At 38.9% G+C, this 20,604-nt stretch overlaps 1 protein-coding gene across 8 annotated transcripts in view; it reads right to left on the bottom strand.

Annotated features, from left to right (window-relative positions):
* The window catches only part of LOC129770050 (beta-arrestin-1), a 256,936-nt gene that overhangs the window by 42,125 nt on the left and 194,207 nt on the right, over positions 1-20,604 (bottom strand). For all 8 annotated transcript variants that reach the window (XM_055772651.1, XM_055772649.1, XM_055772645.1 and 5 more), the window contains exons 5-6: positions 18,853-19,212; positions 18,633-18,790 (exon numbers count right to left, since the gene is read on the bottom strand). In XM_055772651.1, coding sequence (XP_055628626.1) covers positions 18,633-18,790; positions 18,853-19,212 — 518 coding nt within the window. The remainder of the gene's footprint in view (positions 1-18,632; positions 18,791-18,852; positions 19,213-20,604) is intronic.

The raw sequence follows: 20,604 nt of genomic DNA on the forward strand, positions 1-20,604 counted from the left end.
CCACTCATCTTGGACACTTCAAAAATTCAGTTCAAACGATTAGAAATCCAATTAAAATTTACTCTTTGGAAAATAATTCAGAACGTAGGAAAAAATATATTCTTAAAGCTAAAAATAATAGAATAATAGATTAAAAAAAAGAAAAATGAGAAAGCTTATAACTATGTTTATGTACAAAATAACGCAATATTGGAAAAGGTAAAATCATATAATATTCTAAGAACTAAAATGATTGTAATATTCTAATATATGTGATTATAATTTGTAATGGTGAATAACGTAGAAATCTGTGAGTTAAGGAAACAAATTTCCGTTGGGCGCCAATGTAACCGTTCGAAGTCCCGATACGCGAGTGTAGTGAAACACGGTGGCTTTAGCGCCACTCCCAGTAGGGAGACCACCTGTCGTGTTGAATTAATGCCCGACTAACTACAAGAATAGCTCAGGGTCAAGTTAGCCTCGAACGATCACGTACGATTCCAGTAAGAGGTCACGTAGTTACAGGTGAACTCTCTTGCAAGAAATCATGTCCGACCAATGCGCGGATTTCATGAACGCACAAAGAAACACTTTCAAAAATCTCACCAAACCGAATGAAAGCGTTGGGAGAGCGAATCAATCACCAATCTTCGAGAAATGAATAAAATCTATTAGGAAATGTTATCTCAATGAAGGAAAGAAAACAGTGTTTAGAACCCTATTTACAATTTTATTTTCTACTTGTTACCTACTCTCTCCTTCTTCTCTTCCTACCCTAATTCTCCCTTTTATCCTTCTCTCTTCCCAAATTTCTCCAAGTTAAGAAATTCAACATAAATTAACGTAACGTGTAACGTGTTACGTTTCACGACATGGCCATGCGTAAAGTTAGCACCTACCTGCGCGCAGGGTTTTACCGGACGTTGCTGACTGGCTGCGTGCTATGCTGTGTGCGCTGATACAGGCTGGATACAGATGAAGCCCGATTTATCGTCGGTATGCCACCGTTTCTTCCAGCAACTACCTCACAGTATATTGCGGTCGGGTCACAAATCAAAAAGCCCAGCGTGTAATGGCGGTCGCTGGGGGACACTGCAACTTCGTCGAATGCCGGTCGGATGATCCTTAATGTCACACATCCGTTTCGTTGCGGTTGGAATAAAAACCTATCGTGCTCCGAAAGAGCTCATTGAATCGGGGAATATCTCCATCCCACGTATGCCGCCTGTTGAACAGGCTTTCTGCTATCCTTGTATAATAAAATTCAAGCGGAACACAATAATATTTTCTTTGTAATTTCAGTTCACTTTTGTACTTTCACTTTAGGAAAAGATCGTTCCACTCTCCGACCGCTCCGCAAACGAAATGGCCGAGAGTTCCTGAAAATAGTAGGCCGAGGCCGTAGCATGCCAAATGGCGACTTCTTTCCGCCCGAAAGTTTCTTGCAAACGATTTCGCCGTGAAACTGTACGTCGTTCCCTTATCGATAGTCATTATCGATAATGGATACCTGAGGAAAACTGGACCCCTAATAGATGTCGTTGTTGTTGTTTTTTTTTAAATATTCGGCAATTATTCTTTTTTTTTAATATTGACAGCGGAAAAACGTTACACTTTGTGGCTGGAGAAAAAACATAACTGCGAATCACCTAGCGCACACCGTTTACCGCGCTTCTTGCCAAATTATTTGCCATATTAAATCCGTTGTTTTTATGCATCCTCCTGTCTGGCGTTCAACCCAACCGAAACTTGAGCCCAATTCAATTCACTTTAACACGGTAGAAAAAAGGAAGTCGGATAGAAATGTGTAATTTATTCCGCAACTGTATTCATGGACTCGTCCTTTCTGTTGTTCCCTTTTTTTCGAGCCCACTATCTTGTGCTCTTTGTGTTTAGAATATTTTTATCGGCCTTCCTCCTAGGCTAGAAACCAATATGTCGTTTGCAATAGAGTCGTTGTTGCCATGTGACTTTTTGAAAAAAGAAATTCGCGCGCGGGAGAAGGTTGATTCTATTTTTTGCTCCATAGATAGCTCCTACAACGACACGCGAGTGGTTGGGGTAACCGAAAAACGGAAGGATATACCCGCTCTCGAGGTCATACAGCGTTAGGGGTTTTTACTCTGTTTGTCGTATATTTACCCAATGATGTTATGTTTATCGTCTAACCGCAACGAACGTGTCATTTGGGTGAAAATGTAAAATTTACGACCAGGTACTCGTGGTGAAGGGTTTCGGCGTGATGGGGTTAAAATGGAACTGTCAGTGTCGATGAAGTGGAAACATTGTGTAGTTTTATGGTGCATCGTAAGGTACTTGGTCCTTTTCACCAGCTTGTTCCAGATAACTTTGCCAAAGTATTATGATTTAGAAAATGACAAATTTTCATTCACTACGCAATTATAATTTTTTAAAGCATCAATAAATAAATTTGGGGAAAAGAAACTATAAAAATTTAAAACTTTAGGGGCGGCTTCGTAAATAATTTATGGCTAGGAAAGCAAAAGCACAGGTACACATGGAATTTGAGTTTGCCACTCAGAATGCAACAAATGCGTTTTCGAGCGTTGGTACTATGATAAGTATTAATAAAATAGACACTAGTGATAATGCGTCGAGAAGGCGACCTTTCTCAGGAAAGGTTAGCACCTTTTAAGAAGCATGATGAGACGCCTTTTTCAGTTGTTCAAGATCACAGTTAACGAAAATTCTGTTCCAGTTTATTTTTCTGGATATTTCTCTGTAGCCACAACGGTTGCGCATTCGCTTATTAACCGAATGACTGTGGGTTCACTCCCAGAACCCTCCATTATTGATCTTTTTGTGGCTGCACGCGAATGCACTTCTTAATTAAAAGACTCTATTACAGTCGTTTCATGCAGTTAGAGTTCTCAACCACTGCACTGTTTTCCTGTTTATCATTTTCCATCATCATTTTTCATCATGTAAAAGCAGATCAAATTGAATGCTCATCTAACTGCAGCTCACTTACAAGAAAATATATATTCGTAAAGTGTACAAGAAATCGTGCGTCTCCATGGGATTGATTTTCAATTGAAACCAGGGAACACAATATTGTCGAAATGGGAAATGCCTATAATTCAAAACATCTTGAGAAATAATTCCTCTTTAGAGTCTGCCTTAAATATTTGGGATAAAGAATTTTTCAGAATTAAAAGAGAAGTAATATCATATTAACACCAACATTTCTAGGCGAACTTAGACTTTTTAACGTATTCTTGTTTGTGTATTTTTTATTAGAAATTAAATAAGATTTCTATGGTTGTAATACAATTTTTCTTACTTTATTATACAACTTACAATTCTAAAGAATTACTTTATCTCAGCCTGAATGGAAGCTATCCTTAGAGGGCACCTGAACCAGGATGGACAAAAAACATGAGTTTTTGTCGATTTATAATCTCATTAGAGGTTTAGTCAGATGTCTGAATCTTTTGCGGTGTGTTTAGGGTGTGTTTGAAGATGTATTGAAAAATGTTGTAGCTGGTTTATTAAGGTGCTGGTAGTTGTGCGCGTAAGTACCTTCTGAAAGTCGGTATCTCACTGGTGGAACATTTATATCGCGAACTGTACGGTAGATTTAGTTGAAATTTGACTAGAACACGTAAGAATGCATTATCTATTATACATCGTCAACAAAATCAAAAAAAAAAATCAACGTTTTTCTCGAAACCTTGTTTTTTTACTTGGCGGAATATTTATTCCAAGATCAGTATAACTGATTTGGCAGCAATTTGTTTTCAGCAAGTCAGAAAATTTAAAAGAAACTCCAAACATACACTAAATACGTCGCATAAGATTCAAACACTTGACCACATCTCGAATGACATGATATATCGTCAAAAACTCATGTTTTTTTGCCTTCCAAGTCGGGGTCCTCCTTAAATTTATGAGCGGAAATTTTTGCTCGTAACAAGAAATCGTGCGTCTCCATGAGATTTATTTTCAATGATAACCAGGAAACAAAATGTGACCGTAACATGGTGACTTCTGTCTTCTGTCATTAGAAAACATATTGATCAACCTCAAATTATGAGTGGACGTTAAGACCGCATAAAGATTGCGAGAGTATTCGAGAACGTAATTTAAAAAATATTCGGTTTTCTGATACTGCTTTCTTGCATTTTCAACAACACTTTCACAAATCGAAAAGATACCTCAAAGATCAAATCAATTCATCAATAGCCACATAATTTTAGGAAGAAGCATAGCAATTATTTTGGAGCCACTTCTTCAAATATTGTTTTTTTACACATTTTTTTTAAATAAAAATCGAAGTTCTTTTGCCAAAAAGCTCTCATAGTATTGATTTACTCGTAGAAATCAAAACTATGAGATTCTGCATTACTTTCACAATCAAATCATTCAAACGCATGGTTCGTATGGATCGGAGATTATATTTTTGGCAGCTTACAATGCTTTAAAACATTGCTCTTGATATTTCAAAACACTCCATTAATTAGTTTTCATATTACATCTGATCAAGTAAAGCGTTATGTTATACCTATTTCCAAAACTGGAAAGATTATTCCAGGGGAACAGATTAGAGTCAATGTCAATGTCTAATGCTTCCCCTTTATTATTTTGGGCGAGTTAAATTTAAAAAATTTAATAAAAATTCGTTAAACAACATAAGTTGCATTTTGTTTTACAAAATTATTCATCTCAAAATTTTATATTAAAACAGACTCTTTTCATTAAAAATATCATAATAAAAAGTGATTTTTTTTTATTTACTTTCGTAGTTTTGAACGATCAAGCTTTTCTGAATAATTGAATGTTTCGTTTGGGGTTAATATTTACTAAACAACCTATTGACCCTACTTATAACCTATTTTTCATCATATTTCATTAGATAACTTTCGTCAACTGGTCGGTTGATTTTCTTCATAGGACGCATTTCATGCCAACTCGACTAGCCATCGGCAACACAATTCCAGACTGTAGTGCAACTTCGTGGATGTGAAACATTGGCCATTTAGGCAACTATGGACAGTTCTACAGAGAAAGTTATTCTAACAACAGTTTCATGGTTTTCATTTCTAATCCCAATTATGCTAAACGCCAAGATAGCGATATAATGTACCCAGCCAGGTTCAGATTATATTAAAATATGAACTTCTGTTAAAGACTCAATTTTCTATCTCTAATCGCTTCTGAACTATATAACATTTTGGCATAGGGAAAGACATGTTCTTCAAACTTTTATCTACAGTAAAACCCCGATTTTCTGCGGAATAGTTTAGCAAGTTCACCGCGAATAACGAAATAAACAATAATAAAAGGACTAAAATAGGACGCAATAAAGGACTAAAATTGAGGTACAAACAATAAAAAAGATATGTTTTATCAACACATAAATAATGAAACTATCCATCTATAAAGCCGTGTTCCAGGTGTCAGATAATATGAAAGCCATGATCAAAACAAAAGGACATGAGCTACCTCTAACCGCCAAATTCCTGGAAGGCTTATAAAGTTTCTATGGAATTCGCTATCGCGAATAATTCGCACTGCTTATCATCCGCTCGCAGATAACCGGGATTCTACTGTATTAAGAAGAAAGTTCGTAGAACGTGTCAATCGCGAAAATTTACACAAAAAAAAAAAGTTAGAATGTTGTTAGAATTTTTAGAAGTAATTTTATGAAGAAAACATTCAAAAGTTGTTTTTGGAAATACTCGTTCCATATAGCAGATCCCTTCTTCCTATGTATGGACTATTCATTTATTAAATTGAAAAAAATAGTTCCAAAAAAATGTTTGTTTTTTATTTTCACAATATTTTTTTTAATTGTTTGATATTTTTAATTAGAATTAAAACAATTTACTACATTTCATTTTTTGACCCAAATTTTGTAGGTTTTATAATTTTTGAGTTTGTTGTTAAGCAATTCCACGCCAAATGCATAAAAAACAGCAAATCTAGACGCTGTTTAGACTATTTGATTTAATTGAAACTTGGTAAATATGATGGTAGCTATCTAAAATCACAATTTTTATTATCATATGATCAATTTAAACTACGGCTGATCATTGATCTTTCATTCAAAAAATCGTAACTAAAAATTCTGATAACTGATTGGAAAATTAATGAACTATTTAGGAAATTATTTTTTTTTACAGTACATTCAAAATTTCAAAAAGTTTTCAAAAAAAAACAATGAGGGTCGAAGTGACCGGCTTGACGTAGAATTGCTTTTTTTGTTGCAATATTGAATTATTGAATTTTTTCTAGCTTTTTTATAAAAAAATCTCATTCAAAAATTGTAAGCCTAAACCTGATATCTAAGAAATTTGGATAAAAAAAATAGAAGCGAGAACTAGTTAAAATATCAAATTTTAAAAAAGGCATAGTGAAAAAAACACTTTTAAAAAATTTAAATTCCATTGTCGTACTTTTTTAAATTCTGAAGAAAGTATTGTACGAATTAACCATAAAAGATTCAACAAGTCATCCATACTTCGGAAGAAAGGCACTTCTATAGGAAAAGAGTTTTTTTCAACAACAACGTTTTCATGTTTCCTTTAAAAAATTCTAATAATCTTTTATTCGTAACATTTTTTGGGGTAAATTCTCGTGATTGCATGTACTCCCCGGGTGCGAAAGTTCCATTCGACGCTACAGCATGTATTGCAAACTTTTTTTTTCTATTTAGTAACATTTTTTTTTTTATCTGTATTATAGTGACTTTTAACTCATTTGGCTGGTTCGTCACTTCTACTTCCAATTTTGAAAGAATGTCGGGAGTGAGAATTGAACTCGTGACCTTTAGCGTGAGAGGCATGGATGTTACCACTACGCTAGATCGCCTCCACATTTAGTAAATGTCAATCGCGAGAATTTACACGCAAAACTGTTACGAGTGAATCATTAGTTATTCAGGAGTCAGGAGTGCAAAAATATCATATACTTCAGAAGAAGATAGAAGATAGAGATAGAAAATCTACGTCTTTGACAAAAGTTATTCTATTTATTGTCTAAAGTCTAAAGTCAGACTGCCTCAAGGGACGTAATTCAACACTTATAGATTAATCTACTAATTTGAAAAAGAGTTCAGATACTTCGAAAAATCAAAAATAAAAATTCTTCAAATGTCGAGTCGTAGATTGATAGATCAATGAGTTTGTCAGGAATCCATGTCAAGTTCTTCCGAAACACCAACAAGATGACGGATTTTGCTTGAATGTGCTTTGAAGAATATTTATGTACCTGCGGAAACTTTCCATCTGCAACTCATTTTAATATTATCTTAAACTTTGCCGAATACACTATAAGGCTATTTCGATTTTAAACAAAATTAGGATTACATAGTTGTAATTAAAAAAAAAAGAATAAATAATAAAGTTGTTGGAAAAACTCTTCCAGTGGCGTGTTGGTTTTGTATTGGCTATTCATATAATTTTTTTTCAGAATTAAAAAAAAATAGTTTTTGAGAAAAAAATTATTTTAATTTTTTTAATAACTATTTTCAGTGTATTTTTTTAGGTTTGATATTTGGTGCCGTTTCGCTATTCTTATCGTCAAAAATCGGTATAAACATGATAGAAGATTTGGAATACGGTCGATAAGTTGCCGCAATCGATACTCATACTAATGGAGAAAATTTTCGTTAACTCTTTGAGAGATAAGTGATATTAAAAATGTTTCTCTTGCTTTTTGGATTCGTAAATATATTACAAGTGCCTATTTTGCAACAATAGGCGGATCTGGTTTTATACTATTTCCATTAGTGGGTTTATTTATACCTGCAACGGTTTGATGGATTTTTTCCATGATTATACCAGAAATCGACTACTAGAAAAAAAATTGAAACTATGGCTGCACTTTATTCCACGGGGAGCAATATCTTTTGAAGAGACCAGTGGCGTCGAGTGGAGCTCACGCACCTGGTACGAAAGTGTCTATGGTGTATGCCGAATGGTGAAGTATTTGTAAATGTAGGGGCACCTCACCAAATCGTGTACCTGGGCGCGATCCGTACCCCTCGTACTCCCAGACGACGCTAGCGAAAAAGGGCAATATAAAATTTTATAGATAAACTTGTATTATGAAATTGACGAATGCAATCCACTTAAGTTGCTAGCACTACCAAGGATTTCTTGGAATTTTTTAACCATGTTAGAATTCTCAATAAAATTTCTTTTGTGGTATTGAAGCACCGTCGATGGGGGTGAGATTGGGTCAAAAACGTAGAATATTACTATTAGTAGTATCTTGATAAATATTGCGAATATTTTTGAAAGCTGTGAGCCGTTTAATAGGATACATATTTTCCCTACTTCCAATGTATAATACTTAACGGTAGTACAAATAGTTATTATTCAATATTTCATCAAATTTTGATGTGGGGGAGTTCGGGTTTAGCAACGGAGGGGAGCGGATGTATGCATTTTCGCTCCGTGTTAATACCTCTAAACGTTTGTATTGTTTTCGTGTTTGAATTCGCCGATTTGTAAGATGAGTGAAGAAAAGTGCGTTCTGTCTAAGTAACATTGAAATTAATGGAGCTTGCTTAAATTCCCATGTTAATCAACAAAAAAGGGATGAGTTAAATAATTGAAAAATGATAGGAAAGTTTTGTGAAGCCGTCTATGCTTGTGTTGGTGAAAGCTGTGTATTTCGGTTGTGTTCATGATCGTCAGCGCGCTCTATATTATGCTCTCCTATTCGACGTGTGTTTGTATTGCGCAGTGCTTTTTTATTCCGTGGAGAATGGATATATCTCGTGTTAATTGAGAGCGCAGCGGTAATATGACCGTGAAGGAAGTTGTTGGCTTTACTGGAATGAGCCGGCGGCAGAGCTAATTTTTCCTTTTTTTCATCTCTCACATACACCATACGATTCACAATTGCTGTTATGCGGTTTTGATTGTATATTTTGTTTCTTCTCAATCGTATAGACATTCAGCTCGCGCAGTCCGAAGACATCGGTCGCAAATTTGTTCGCGTCTATTATAAAGTGGAGATTATACCGTTATCAGTTCGTGGCTGGTGAAGTTATTTCGCCCTAACGGGGTTCTCTTTATTGCGCGAGTGAGGAGAGCAGCAATCACTACCAGCGTGAGGAAGAAGTCCTCCACGGCGGACGCGGTGCGTGTGCCGTATCATCGCTGTGTGTGCTTTAGCATCGTCATCGATTCCATCATCGTGTTGTGGTGCGATATACCGTTGCATCTGTGCCGAGCGATTGCCACGCGGTTCGATTGAGACACCGCTTCATTTCATTCGCATTGGTGTGCGATTTAGGTATAATATATATTAGGTTTAGAAATACAAAAAAAAATAAGAATTATATTATTTTATATCTGCCGTAATGGCAGAAGGTCAAGTTGACATGGAGATTGAAACTACTGTTTCCTCCTCACTAGCTACAACGGGGGCTGGGAAGTCGCTTAAACGCGTTCCCCCCTCAGAAGATGTCTCTTCAGAGAAAGAGGTAATCTACCTTAACAAGCCCCCCTCAAGAAAATTGGCAAACTTTTCCTCTTCGCCCCCTCAATCTCCCGCTCCCGCTTCCGCTCCCGCTTCCGCTCTACTACCGAACTTGCCTCCCAGCCCTACTGATACCGCTCCCGTTCAACAATCGACCTTGTCCTCCCCCTCAGTTGTTTCCTCTCCTCGTGTCAAGGTCTATCCAGACGATGCACTTGGAGCTGGTCCATGGGTTGTTTTTTTCCGGCCTAAACCAAAAGGAAAGGCAATTAATGTCATTCAGGTTTCGAAAGATCTGGCAAGATTATATTCCTCCGTGGTCGAAATCTCTAAGGTTAGACCGAACAAACTGCGTGTTGTCGTGAGTGATCGGAAACACGCGAATGCAATTGTGATCGACGAGAGATTCTCCCTAGAGTATCGTGTCTACGTGCCCTCCCATGACGTAGAAATCTCGGGGGTGGTAACTGAAACTGGTCTGACGTGCGAAATGATAAAAGAAGGAGTTGGTAAATTTAAAAGACTCCCGTTGGTGGGTGTTAAAATTTTGGACAGCCGCCAACTAGGAAAAGTATCCCAAGAAGAGGGAAAAACTAAATTCACGCCGTCAGACTCGTTTCGAGTAACTTTTGCTGGTTCCGCTCTACCTGACTACGTCATGGTGGGCAAATTGAGATTGCCTGTGCGACTCTTCGTGCCAAAGCCCATGACTTGCCAAAAATGCAAGTCAGTTGGTCACACTTCAGATTATTGTGCCAACAAGGAGCGCTGTGCCACTTGCGGAGAGCAACATGAGGGGAAATCCTGCAGTGCGACTGAGCATAAATGTCCATATTGCGGGGGATCCCCACACGAGCTCTCAGTTTGTGAAACTTACAAGAGTCGCTGGGAGAAACAGAAGCGCTCTTTGAAGGAACGCTCGAAACGCACTTTTGCGGATATTTTAAAGGGCGCTTCTCCACTGGCCCAACAACAACAACCTATCAAAACACAAAATGTCTTCGCCACGTTGCCCGTTGACGAAATAGAAGCGGATACAGCTAACGGGGGCACACCGTTCATTTTCCAAGGGAATCCCCGGCGCAAAAATGTGACCACTCCCAAAGTTCAAGGACAAGCCCCTCCGGTGATACCCCCTGTTAGCATGCCTAAAAAATCGAGTGCAGCGGACAAGCAAAATCAGGTTCCTCCTGGTTTCCGTGGGAATAATTCACCTTCGAATGGCCCAGCACTCGAGGGGACATCAAAAACCCCAACTGTCCCTGTTTTTCCGTCCAGTTCAACTTCCCAATCGGGATTTATAAAGTTGTCTGACCTTTTGGACCAAATCTTCAAGTGTTTTAATGTTTCCGACTCCATCAGAACCATTGTCATTTCAATGCTTCCAGTATTAAAGACAATTTTGCAACAATTGATGCAAACATGGCCCCTCCTTGCAATGATTATCTCTCTTGATGTCTAATTTAAATAGAGAGGTCGGAGATATCACTGTTTTACAGTGGAATTGTCGTAGTCTTATCCCTAAATTGGATACATTCAAATTTTTAATTCATAAGTTCAATTGTGATGTTTTTGCTCTGTCCGAAACTTGGCTTTCTTCGCGAGATGATCTCTCTTTCCACAATTTTAATATCATACGCTTGGACCGTGATGACAGATACGGAGGGGTGCTATTGGGTATCAATAAGTGCCACTCATTTTTTCGAATTGACCTTCCACCTATTGGAGGGATCGAAGCTGTTGCTTGTCATGCAAACATCAGAGGCAAAGACCTCTGTATTGTCAGCTTGTATTGGCCTCCGAGAGCTGCGGTTAGCCGCAATCAACTTGTTGACATGTGCTCACTCCTTCCTGAGCCACGATTGATCTTGGGAGACTTCAACTCTCACGGAACTGCCTGGGGGGAACAGTACGACGACAATCGTTCATTGTTGATATATGACCTTTGTAACAGCTTCAATATGACCGTTTTGAACACTGGGGAAACAACACGTGTACCTAAACCTCCTGCTAACCCAAGTGCTCTTGACCTCTCGCTTTGCTCGAATTCACTATCGTTAGATTGCAAGTGGAATGTAATCCAGGACCCCAACGGCAGTGACCACTTGCCAATCAAAATTTCCATCACCATTGGTTCGAATTCTTCTGAATCTATAAACATGGCATATGACCTCACAAGACACATTGACTGGAAAAAATATTCGGACGCAATTGCTCTAGCCATCAATTCCAGAGATGGTTTGCCTCCATTGGAGGAGTATAACTTCATTTCTCGTTTGATCTATGACAGCGCGGTTCGCGCTCAAACGAAACCCATCCCAGGCTCCACTTTTCGTCAAAGGCCTCCCAATCCATGGTGGGATAGCCAATGTTCCAAGCTTTATCAGGATAAATCGAACGCATTTAAAGCTTTTCGGAAACGTGGAACCATTGAGAATTTTCAAACGTATTTGGACCTTGAAAATCAATTCAAAAACTTGATCAAAGGGAAAAAACGTGCTTATTGGCGAAATTTCGTGGGAGGTTTGTCACGAGAAACGTCAATGAAAAAATTATGGAAAGTGGCTCGAAACATGAGAAATCGCTCTTTAACGAATGAAAGCGAAGAATATTCACATCGATGGATTTTTAATTTTGCACGGAAGGTTTGTCCCGATTCCGCTCCCGTGCAGAAAATTGTTCGAGATATACCACAAGATAGGTGCGATCTTGATTCTGAGTTTTCGATGGTAGAATTCTCTCTTGCTCTCCTTTCATGTAACAATTCTGCTCCAGGAACGGATAGAATTAAGTTCAACTTGTTAAAAAACCTCCCTGATGTGGCGAAACATCGCTTGTTGAATTTATTCAATCGGTTTCTGGAGCATAATATTGTTCCAGATGATTGGAGACAAGTGCGAATTATAGCTATTCAAAATCCCGGAAAACCCGCGTCCGACTTCAATTCGTACCGCCCAATAGCAATGCTGTCTTGTATACGGAAATTGTTGGAGAAAATGATCTTGTTTCGCCTTGATCATTGGGTTGAAACGAATGGCTTACTCTCAGATACACAATATGGGTTCCGCAGGGGCAAGGGGACGAATGATTGTCTTGCGTTGCTTTCTTCAGAAATTCAAATGGCTTACGCCGAAAAAAAACAAATGGCTTCAGTATTCTTGGACATAAAGGGGGCCTTTGATTCTGTTTCAATAGAGGTTTTGTCAGACAAATTACACTCTCGGGGTCTGCCGCCTCTGTTGAATAATATGTTATATAACTTGCTTTGTGAGAAACAGTTGAATTTTTCTCACGGGGATTCGACAGTAAATCGGGTCTCCTACATGGGCCTCCCCCAGGGCTCATGTTTAAGCCCCCTTTTGTACAACTTCTATGTAAGCGACATCGACAATTGTCTTACACAAAATTGCAGCCTAAGACAACTTGCAGATGACGGAGTGGTGTCTGTCGTAGGATCAAACGAATCCGACCTGCAAGAACCCTTACAAGATACTTTGAACAATTTTTCAACCTGGGCCATTGGGCTAGGGATCGAATTCTCCACGGAGAAAACAGAGATGGTGGTTTTTTCTAGGAAGCATAGACCTGCAAAACCAAAGCTTCAACTTTTGGGTAAACCGATCACTCATGCTATGTCATTCAAGTATCTTGGGGTCTGGTTCGACTCCAAATGTACTTGGGGGGCCCATATTAGGTATCTGAGTAAAAAATGCCAACAAAGAATAAACTTTCTCCGTACAATTACCGGCACCTGGTGGGGAGCCCATCCCGAAGATCTTATAATGTTGTATCGAACAACTATTCTCTCAGTGATGGAGTATGGCAGTTTCTGTTTTCAATCAGCTGCCAAAACACACTTAATTAAACTCGAGCGAATTCAGTATCTTTGTCTCCGTATTGCGTTGGGATGTATGCCCTCAACGCATACCATGAGTCTCGAGGTTTTGGCAGGCGTACTCCCACTAAAAGATCGCTTCAATTTATTATCTCTTCGGTTCCTCATCCGGTGTAAGGTTATGAACCCATTGGTGATCGGAAATTTTGAGCAGCTTATCGAGCTAAATTTTCATTCAGGATTCATGAGCTCATATCATGAATTCATCTCCATGCAGGTTGATCCTTCTTCGTATACTCCCAACCGTGTTTGTTTTCCTGACTACATCAATTCCTCTGTACATTTTGATCTGTTCATGAAGGAGAAAATCCATGGAATTCCAGATTATCATCGATCGGGGATCATTCCTACGATCTTCAATGCAAAGTATGGGCGTGTCAATTGTGATAATATGTACTTTACTGATGGTTCCTCTATGAATGAGTCCACAGGATTTGGAGTGTTCAACGAAATTTTTAGCACCTCCCACAGTCTTCAGAATCCTTGCTCTGTGTATATTGCTGAATTGGCAGCAATACATTGGGCGCTGGACAGCGTCGCCTCACGACCTGTTGAACACTATTACATTGTAACGGATAGTCTTAGCTCTGTCGAAGCTATCCGTTCAGTGAGGCCGGAAAAGCACTCGCCGTACTTCCTTGAGAGAATACGAGAAATTTTGAGTGCTTTATCCAGACGCTGTTATGTCATTACCTTTGTCTGGGTCCCTTCACATTGCTCAATTCCGGGTAACGAGAGGGCTGACTCATTGGCAAAGGTAGGTGCAATTGAAGGCGATATTTATCAGCGTCAAATCGCTTTCAATGAATTTTATTCTTTAGTCCGTAAAAATACCATCGCTAACTGGCAACGTAAATGGAACGAAGATGAATTGGGCCGGTGGTTTCACTCGATTATCCCTAAGGTTAGCCTCAAACCATGGTTCAAAAGTCTGGACTTAAGTCGGGACTTTATTCGCACCTTCTCTCGACTCATGTCCAATCACTGTTCGTTAGACGCGCTACTCTTTCGTTTTAATCTTGCCGATGGCAATATCTGTGCTTGTGGCCAAGGTTACCACGACATCGAACACGTTGTTTGGTCGTGCGAGGAGTATCTTGTTGCCAGATCGAATTTAGAAAACTCTCTTCGGGCTAGAGGAAGGCAGCCCAATGTGCCGGTGAGAGATGTGTTAGCTGGTTTAGACCTTAATTACATGTCCCAAATATATGTCTTCCTAAAAGCTATCAATCTTCGTGTGTGATTGTCCTTATATCCTTATATTCTCCTTTTCCTTTCCCTTCGCGAGAAATCAAATCCCTTCTTACTAACAATAGAATAAGGTGAAATGTAAATACATGTTAGATATAAGATAGGCTTAAGAATTGAGTATGATGAATGTGAGTGCGAATGTGAGTGTGAACATTGTCAACATATCCTTATATCCCATCCTTTTCCTGAAACAAAATGTCACCCTTCTAAACTCGAGCAAGCCGCGAGTAATCGGTTCTCTACTTCATTAACATTAGAATTAATAAAAAATGTTTATATATACTTGTAACTATACAAATAGGAGTTTGGCTCCTTTAAACTTATGTAACTGAGCCTGTAAAAATAAACGATTTAATAAAAAAAAAAAAAATCGTATAGACTATATGTGTGTGCGTGCGTCGGATATTCAGGGATGCCAGTTAGATTTTTCAACGTCTTCAAATAGCAAAAAATGCTATCTTCATATAACACATGTTTTGTTATAGCGAAACTGACCTCTAAAAAACGGTTGTCAGCGTACGCTACCGTTATATCGATTACAGGACGAAATAGCAAAATAGCTTAACTTAAAATAGCTTACATAAGTAGCAAAAATATCTGAATTTTTATAGGATTTATAGTATTCTTGAGATGGAGTCGCATTTTATACTGTGCTACAATGTGTTGATTCCCTGTTTGAGTGCGGAGGAGCGCGGTAGCACCTTTGAAAATAGAATTTCGTCTTTCGGGAACATATTGTGGGTACAGATTGAAAAATTCTACCGCTTATTGCTCATTAATTTTCAATTAATTTAAAAATAGCACTTGGAAGGATAAAGTACTTTTTAAATATACTCAAACTCATCCACATTTTTGACATATTTTCCTCTGCATTCTAACGGTTAAATAAAAGTTTGTGCAATCTGTGATAGTCTAATGTAGTATGGGAAACAGAGACGTGTGATTCTAGCGGATTTTTGTTGGTATTTGCGTTTCTCTGTTGGTGTAGTTATGTTCCTGTTTCTGTAGAAACGGTTTTATTAACATCACCAGCTGCCACGATGAGTTTTTCATTTTAGAGTTTCTGTTTTATAGAGTAGTTGTAATTGTTTCAGTTGTTTACTGTTTCGATCATATTACAGAGGATTTGCGGGTCACCCATTATTATCTTCAGCCATTGCGAAAAGCATTTGATTTTCGAGTTTTCTTTTCGTAGAGTAGTTGTTTCCGTGTTTACCGAATTCCACTATTTACCTCAGATCCGATTCCATAAAAGAGAAGACCTTTTTAGGTCTCCTGTCGTTTCGGAATGCTTTTGATTCTCGAATTTTCGTTTCATCGAGTGGTCGACAGCTCGCGTTCACATAATCACATCACTTACCGCAGTGAATACTGATTCTTACCCTTCCCACTAACAACTATCCCTCCCATGATAAACGCTAGGGATCCACGCTATAGAGGCGACCCTTCTGGCCTTCGGGCGGCGAATATCATACTAAACTTCCCTCCCTTCCCCTGGGGACTGTAAGGACGTGGCCGGCGTCGTTATTGACCATTTAAAGCTCGAAGCGCCGAAAATTGCACAACGAGAATGATTTGCTAGTCTCAAGCGTCATTCTGTGTGTTCTTTGTGCAATTTGGTTGGTTCAGGTCAATCACGGAGAAGAACTACGAATTGTACATTCTACCCAAGCTCAAGCTCAAGCTCAATATTTCATCAAAGTTTGATGTGTATTTAGCCATTAAATAACACCCCAGAAAAATCTCATGCCCAGCATTATACAGAATTACTATAATGATAAAAATTGGATAGAATGATTCTTTTAAGTCTTGCCAGATGAGTCATTGCTGATTTTGAACAGCAAAAAAGTTATTCCATCGGAATTTTAACATTTTCGAAATAATCTCTTATTTACGCTGAGTCTAGGTGCGAATGGGTCAAGCATAAAATTGAACATATACAACTAAGGTGCATGTACATGCAAAACTTATTACACCGTCCCTAGACGTGGTTTTTTTCGGACCTATGAATTAGAGACAAATTCTTCGCACGTATAAGGAGAAAAACGTGTCCTTAGCGACAACTTTGCCGAAGTCACATTTTCCAGGATTGCTGAAGCCGCTGATAGAAAGCCTTAAAGACAATCAAAAGAGCAACTTGGGGCATTTTTCAGATTATTGTGAAGTCACTACTGAAGACCATCTCACATGTTCCAAGTTCACCAGAAAAAATGACAGTTTTGAGGAATTTCTCAATTAGAAACGAGAGATAGTTCTGGAGAGCGGCACACGAAAATGACTATTTATTAATTTTGGCTCAACGTTTTTACAACATGGCCTGATTCACGATGTCGGCGTCAATTCACTGTTTCCGTATTTTTGAAGCTTCGGAGACTGGCAATGGCCGTTTGTTCTTCTCATCACATCCTAGACAGTGTTCGCCTGTTCACGCTAAATCTTTCCAGGAACCAGCATCACGGCAGAAGACATCATCGATGGCAGATTTAAGAAAAATCTGTTAAATTATCTTGAAATTATTGATTTCTGAACATAATTCCTAATAGAAAGTAATATTCACTAATATGACCTATTGTCACCCCCTGTAAGAGGTGAGATTGGGTCAACTTTCATTTAATCGCAGTTTGAAAAATTAAAATTATTCAACAATTCCCTGAATACTCGTAAGTCATCATTAGAGAACATATCTACATAATCAGAATTATGTTTTACTCTAGTTTACGATAGTTATTCAACAAAAAGTTCGAAAACTACCTTTTTGACCCATTCTCACCCCCATCGACGGTATCTGAAAGTTGGTACATTTTTAATGCCATTGTGCCGCAGTCAAAAAGGAACATGGAGGCGCTTGATTATTCATCAGTCTGAATCACCATCCGTCTCCATAGTATCGTTCCTTACAGGGGTTTTCAAATGGTGCTCCGCGAAGTTATAGCTCACTTGAAAACCCATCTTGAAAAAAAAATTCTTAAATTTTATTTCACTGATATTGTGACAACAAATTAATACTCGGGATCAGATGTCGTGTGATTGCGATGCGCAACCGAAATAGATCTGGGTCCAGTTGGGTAACGTCAATGCAATCAGGATTTGTTTTATTGATTAAAAAAATGTTGGCGCTCCCTCAATATTTTTGCTATACAGAAAGTGTTACGCCATAAAGAAAATCTGAAACCTCTGCTCTGTAATTATTTTACCGACCAAACTTCTCCGAAGTACGATCCCATCTAGAGACATACAACGGAACATTGAAAAAAAAAACAATATGTCGAAATCTTCAAAAAATGAGACCATGTTCCGGCAAATGCTTCAATATTCAACGTGGATTCTCTCTCATGTTAATTCGTTCGTTTTTGCAAGAATGCAAAAAATATAATAAATTGATATCAGTTCAGTAAACCGTCGTCAATCAGTACGATTTTATGAGTTCGAAATTCATGTTTTATTCAATTTTTAGAATTTTGAAACGCATCATTGTTAGGAATTTCTCCTAGCATTCAATGCTTATCGGGACAACGATGGCCAAAACCCAAAGACGTTTTTTTTCTCTCCATTTTTCAATGACAGAAAATTATCCTGCAAGGATATCTTTAGATGTGGATCCACCAAAATCCGATGAAAGGTACACACTCGTAATTCGGAATGAGTGTCATCCGGGCAATCGTAAGACTTCTCCAAAACCCTTACGAGCTTTTGTTCTCCAAAAAAAATCCAATTTTAGGTCACGTTTGTGTCGGGCAGACTTTTCCCCCACTTAATGCACCCCAGGACAGAACGCAATGGAAAGCCCTTTCCGCAAGTGCAGCGATTTAATCCGCAAATAGAGAGGCTAAAATCATCTTAAGCATTCCAGACCGCGACAGCTAGCTACTACCTCGTTGTGATTCAAGCGCGGTCTCCTGTTATCCTGGGGAATTGTTTAGCATTAGCATTTATTTCTTCATTACTGCTGCTGCAAGCTCACACAATACGACAACGCAACGGCCAGACGACGACCACGAGGCTGTCGGGGGAAGATAATTAGAAGAGCGGCACATTATCACATAATACTCACTCTGATTCGACCTCCGCCACGGTGCACTTGTACTGTGCCGTCGAGAAGAGGCAAATGTCGGCGAACTGCCGCACGGAAACCTTGATTTTCTTGACTGTTTTGCTGGAGTTGTTAGCTATGTGCACATTCACCGAGAGGCTCTCGCCGTGATGATAGAGCTGTGGACATACGGGAATACATCATTAGATGGAAATAAAGAAAAAAAAAGTCACAATGCTACCTCCTTATCCAGACTCGCCTCCAGGTGGATCTTATTTGGTTTCAGTATGTACTCCTTGCTAACCTCAATCGACGGCTGCTCGCCCAGCTTCGAGGGTGCGTACATAATTTTCCTAATTGCTAACCGGACCGAGTTTCGCTTGTGGGGTTTATCCTCGGGCGTTTCGCCCACGAAGGCCTTAAGCTCGTAGTCCACACCGCACGGTTTGCCCGTGTCGCCGGGCGCCGGCTGCAGCGAAACCGAGGCGGGACAGTGGGGCGGCACTTCGAAGTAGAACGGGTATGCATTTGGTCCGAGCTTGCGGATCAGCCGTTCCTGGAGGCGGGTTAGCGGCCGGTCCGTTTCCAGCGGTGGGAATATCTGTAACGGACAGAGTGGGTTGGGAACGGTAATGAGAAACGCTTCAACAGGCGTGATGCTGTACTCAAAGCGAGCGGAAAAAAGTTAATTAGGGCGCTTCTGCTTGAAACACATTCACGTAGATGGTTTTTGTGGGCTGACTGGGACTGTGTGCTGTGTTCGAAATTTTGTATTTTTGTTTGTGGCCAGAACTTTCCGACAGCGACAGTTCTGCGCCGGAAACAAGGCACTGTGTTCATCGACAGCGTATAATGCCATGCCTGGAACAATAGCAGGGCAGGGTATGGGACAGGATCCCGGGGAATAACACATTTTTCGTTCGGAACTGGCTAAAATCGATTCCAGAAGTGATACCATGAAGAATAACGACGAAACGAGTCACTTGACCGCGACACTAATTATAAACAACAACATGACCTTTTTCAGCTTCCAGACAAAGACCACACAGCGTGCACAAAAGCTTGCGGCTTAGTCGAAACAAATTGACTGGAAAAGTGTCATTTTCATCCCAATTTCCGCTCCCCTTGGGTGTATTCTGCTGATGAGCAGAGTTTGTTATTTCTGGGGGGTTGTGTGGGTAAACAAAGTAAATGGAAAACCGTGACAGAAGGGATTACTAAATTTGCTGCGCTCTTGACATTTTCAGCAGTGGTTGTGTGCCGAAGATAACTTCGCCCAAATGGATCTGTCCACTTGTACGGGATGATTTTTACATCAGTCAACTCAATTACATCAGTCAACTCAATTACATCAGTCAACTCAATCTCACCTTCGCATTTGGTTAAGAAAAATGAAATTAATCTGATAATCTTAGACATGAAATAAAGTTGCGTACGTACAATCGCGTATCAATCGAGAACAAATAGTGCGATTTGAGCTAGATTCGGATTTTCAGGTGAAATAAATTGTAAAAAAAACAGCAAGTGGTTGAACAACTTGAAAGAAAATTGTGTCTGATAACGATTCCAATTTAGAGGCGAATGAACAGCAAAGTTTAAAGCCTCTTGAGAACAAAGAAGAAGAAGAATATTTTAGTTTAGAATTATGAAGTGTTAACGGAATACTAGAAAATTACTGTTTTACGTTTTCAAGAGTGTTCAAACATTCCTCCAACAATGAGTACTCCGTATTTATCAATAAAAATTTGTGGAAAATCTATGCATCTAACAAATATGAATATTTCTACACATTTATCAGAAAAAAAAGAAATTATTTGATGGCGCAGGACTACGTTTTTCTCATCTGTACTGGGCCGTAAGTTCAAAATTTTGAAATGGGAACGTTACGTTTGGATGTATGGTTTTGAGCGTTAATACCTTTTAGCCGACTGAACGAAGTGATGGTATAATCATTCATTCGAAAGATAAAAAGAGTATGAGTAATGTTGGTTGC

This window comes from Toxorhynchites rutilus, chromosome 2 (genome assembly GCF_029784135.1).
Source record: "Toxorhynchites rutilus septentrionalis strain SRP chromosome 2, ASM2978413v1, whole genome shotgun sequence".
In the NCBI taxonomy this organism is placed as follows: domain Eukaryota; kingdom Metazoa; phylum Arthropoda; class Insecta; order Diptera; family Culicidae; genus Toxorhynchites; species Toxorhynchites rutilus.